The sequence below is a fragment of the Sinocyclocheilus rhinocerous genome, unplaced genomic scaffold (genome assembly GCF_001515625.1).
Source record: "Sinocyclocheilus rhinocerous isolate Xijiao unplaced genomic scaffold, SAMN03320098_v1.1 scaffold3529, whole genome shotgun sequence".
Classification (NCBI taxonomy): domain Eukaryota; kingdom Metazoa; phylum Chordata; class Actinopteri; order Cypriniformes; family Cyprinidae; genus Sinocyclocheilus; species Sinocyclocheilus rhinocerous.
Window position 1 is genome coordinate 30,071 of NW_015638987.1, and position 3,697 is coordinate 33,767.

Consider the following 3,697-nt stretch of genomic DNA (forward strand, 5'->3'; position numbering starts at 1 on the left):
ATTTACAAAACATTTACACTAAAATTATTCACATCAAAACAATTATTTACACTGCAAAATTTACTAAAAGGTTAATTAGTCCATGTAAAATATAACAATTTAAAATGCTTTATATGTATATTTTATCATGTAAACTTTAAATATATATATATATATTTTAGAATTTTTAACTTAGTGAAAATTAATGAAAGACTGTCCATAATGTCTCAGCGGTGGGCGTGTCCTGCGCGCCGCGGCCCCGCCCCCTGCTGGCGTCACCACAGCTGCTAGCTCGTCGGTTAGCGTGCTAACAGCGTCCAGCAGTGATGAGACAGCGACGGGATGAGACAGCAAAGCTGCGAATGAAGCCATTTCTCCCTCCTCACGCGGGCCTGAGAGCAGAAAGCGGCGTGAAACGGATTTAACCGGCGACTCGGAGCGTCTGAGTCCGAATTCACTCAAATCAAGAGTTCGGAGGAGCGTCCGCAATTCTGAGGTGATGTCGACGGTCTGTTTATGTTCATTTATCAGCCGGTAACTGACGCGTGTCGCCGACACAAACGCGTATTTCTGTCAGGACATAAAGTTAACGATATTCTGCTGATGGATTGAGTTCGCTGTCGGTTAACCAAACGGCGCGGTTAACGTGCTAACCGGGAGCTAGCCGACGCTAGCCTGCGTTATTCATCATAAACACTCACTGATCACAAGCAGCGCTGAGATTTGTCGGAGCAGCTGTCAAACTCTTTAAATGGGGACTATAAACGGTTTGCTAACGACGTCACTGCACCGACTGTAGCGTGTTCATCAGCTCCAGCGCACCGTTTACCGACGACCGCCGTGATGGCGCATCCGCCGCCGGCCGGTTCGTCGTCCCCCGGGCCGCACAGCCTCGGTGTCCCGACGGTGAAGAAGAAGAGCGGCTTCCAGATCACCAGCGTCCTGCCCGCGCAGGTGTCCTCCGCCAGCGCCAACAACAGCATCGCCGACGACACCGAGAGCTACGACGACATGGACGAGTCGCACACCGAGGACCTGTCGTCGTCAGATATCCTGGACGTGTCGGTTTCCCGAGCCACGGACACCGGCGTCCCCGAGCGGAGCTCGTCTGAGGAGACGCTGAACAGTTTACACGGCGGCGAGACGCCGGGAGTCGCGTCGCCTAACGAGCTGGTGATGCACCAGGGGTACATGGTTAACGGCGTCCATCATCATCATCACAAGACCGGGCGATCCGTGGCTCCCTCTGCGACTCCTTCTGCGATCCCCGTCGTTCCGCAGGCTCCAGCCCCGAGCGGACGCTCCGTGCAAGCGGAGGCCTGCGGATCCGCGTCGAGCTCGGTTTCTGTCGCGACGGACTCCGCCGCTGGAGTTACGATGCCGTTAGCATCCGCAAATCCTTCGACCACAGCGTCTCGCTTCAGGGTGGTGAAGCTGGACTCCAACTCGGAGCCGTTTCGGAAGGGACGCTGGACTTGTACGGAGTTTTACGAAAAAGACGCGCCGCCTGGAGACGTCGCGTCCGTCGCCTCTGTCGCTCACAGAGCAGTGGAGAGCGTCATTCAATCAGAACACGAGACCACGAGCGGCAGCTCCTCTGGAAGCACCTTGAGCGGCGGCGGAGATGTCCATCAGGTTTGCGCTCACATGGTTCCTCTGACGGAGAGCTCATCCGCTCCGGTTCGATCCTACAGTGTAGAGCCCCAGAGCAGCTACACTCCGGTGGAATACGCTCAGATCGCGGCAAACGTCCAACCTCTTCCGATTCCGAACGCAGTGTCGCCCAGAGCCACTCCAGTGTCCATCGGGATTCCGGGGCCCGTGTCTCCGAGGCCCCCGCAGATGGGCATCAACCCGAACCAACCTGGAGCGCAGCTGTCTTCATCCCGCAGCTCCGCTCAGAGCGACCTGCAGCCGCTGAGGGCCCCGCTGCACCTGGCGGGCCCCGCATACGTGACGGCCTCACAGCTGGAAGATGCGCAGCGGCTCCTGCTGCAGCACCACACGCTGCTGTCTCTGGCTGCAGGAGGCAGGGCTGGGCCGGTGGCTGCTCTCGGACAGGACGGCGCTGCCAGTGCTTTTACGGTCTCAACTGGTGCAGATGAAGACAGGTAAGAGACACTCAGAAACCACTTGTTGTTGGGGGACTGATGACTGTGATTGTGTTCAATGTTATTTTAGGATAGAGATACTTTTATAGTTTTTATTAATATTTTGAAGGTTTTTTTTCTTTTTATTTATTTAAAATTATATATTTATATACAAATTATTATTTTTTTTTTAATATATATCTTTAAAATTATTTATATTTTGTAGAAATGTTTAATTTTAGTACATCAAGGTAAACTTGATGTACTTAAACGTAGTGTAAAAAATATAGATATTTAAAATTGTATTATTTTTAAATGTCTGTATAAATTTATTAATGTTTATATTTTAGTACATTAACTTCAACAGGAGGCAGGGCTGGGCCGGTGGCTGCTCTCGGACAGGACGGCGCTGCCAGTGCTTTTACGGTCTCAACTGGTGCAGATGAAGACAGGTAAGAGACACTCAGAAACCACTTGTTGTTGGGGGACTGATGACTGTGATTGTGTTCAATGTTATTTTAGGATAGAGATACTTTTATAGTTTTTATTAATATTTTGAAGGTTTTTTTTCTTTTTATTTATTTAAAATTATATATTTATATACAAATTATTATTATTTTTTTAATATATATCTTTAAAATTATTTATATTTTGTAGAAATGTTTAATTTTAGTACATCAAGGTAAACTTGATGTACTTAAACGTAGTGTAAAAAATATAGATATTTAAAATTGTATTATTTTTAAATGTCTGTATAAATTTATTAATGTTTATATTTTAGTACATTAACTTCAAACTAATTTTAAAACAGAATAAAGTTAGAAAAATGTGTGTGTGTATTATTTATTAGGGATGGAACGGTTCAACTTACTCACGGTTCGGTTTGTATCACGGTTTTAGAGTCATGGTTTCGGTACTATTCGGTATGTGCTATGTTTATAGTTTTTAGGTACAGAAATTGAATAAAGTAATCAAATGTAAAATAGCATTGCATATTTGACTGTATAAATTAAAGATGAATCTTTATTAAAGTTACAAAAGTTATTCAATCAAGAGCAGTGAGTGATTTCCTTGTTGTTGTTGTTTGATTAATATTAAGAAAGTGCTGTCACTTTAAGAGAATGCACTGATACAGTACGTTCAGCCGGCTGTGTCTGCTATAGGATATTTATAGGATAGGGGTGTGCCCGAAGCGTGAAACAAATAACGCGTTATACGTAGCCACTAAAAGGTTAGCCGCTTGCTAGCGGTAGCCTGTTGCATTACAGTACATGAAAGTTCGCTTACCACATACACAGAGTAAGGAGAAATGTCTGATAGGACGATGGTGAATGATTTGCAGATCCTGAGCACCAATGACAAACATCTAATCTTGTCAAATGTGTGGTAAGTACTGCCTCTCCATAGTATAGAGTCCTTGTGATCGCAAATCTCAAAAGTGAAAGTGAAAGTAAAATGAGAGCGCGCATTCGAAAGCGGTTTCAATAGCGGCTCCCTGATGCCCGCAATTTTTATACAGTCGCCTATACTTACCCAACGATATAACTGCGAGAAAAAGTATTGAAATATGTTTTCCCTGTGTTTCCTTCCTGCTGTGTGAGCTACTGAAATGAGCCGCACTGTGAAAC

At 45.8% G+C, this 3,697-nt stretch overlaps 1 protein-coding gene across 8 annotated transcripts in view; it reads left to right on the forward strand.

The window, feature by feature from the left end:
- Positions 1 to 209: 209 nt before the first annotated feature.
- Positions 210 to 3,697, forward strand: part of LOC107750822 (TSC22 domain family protein 1) — a 17,841-nt gene continuing 14,353 nt past the window's right edge. For 2 of the 8 annotated variants that reach the window (XM_016566355.1, XM_016566357.1), the window contains exons 1-2: positions 211 to 2,008; positions 2,440 to 2,521. In XM_016566355.1, the coding sequence (XP_016421841.1) occupies positions 823 to 2,008; positions 2,440 to 2,521 (1,268 nt within the window). In that variant the 5' untranslated portion in view covers positions 211 to 822. Of the gene's footprint in view, positions 2,091 to 2,439; positions 2,522 to 3,697 lie in introns of all 8 variants that reach the window. The other 6 variants (XM_016566352.1, XM_016566353.1, XM_016566351.1 and 3 more) reach the window with 5 other exon arrangements.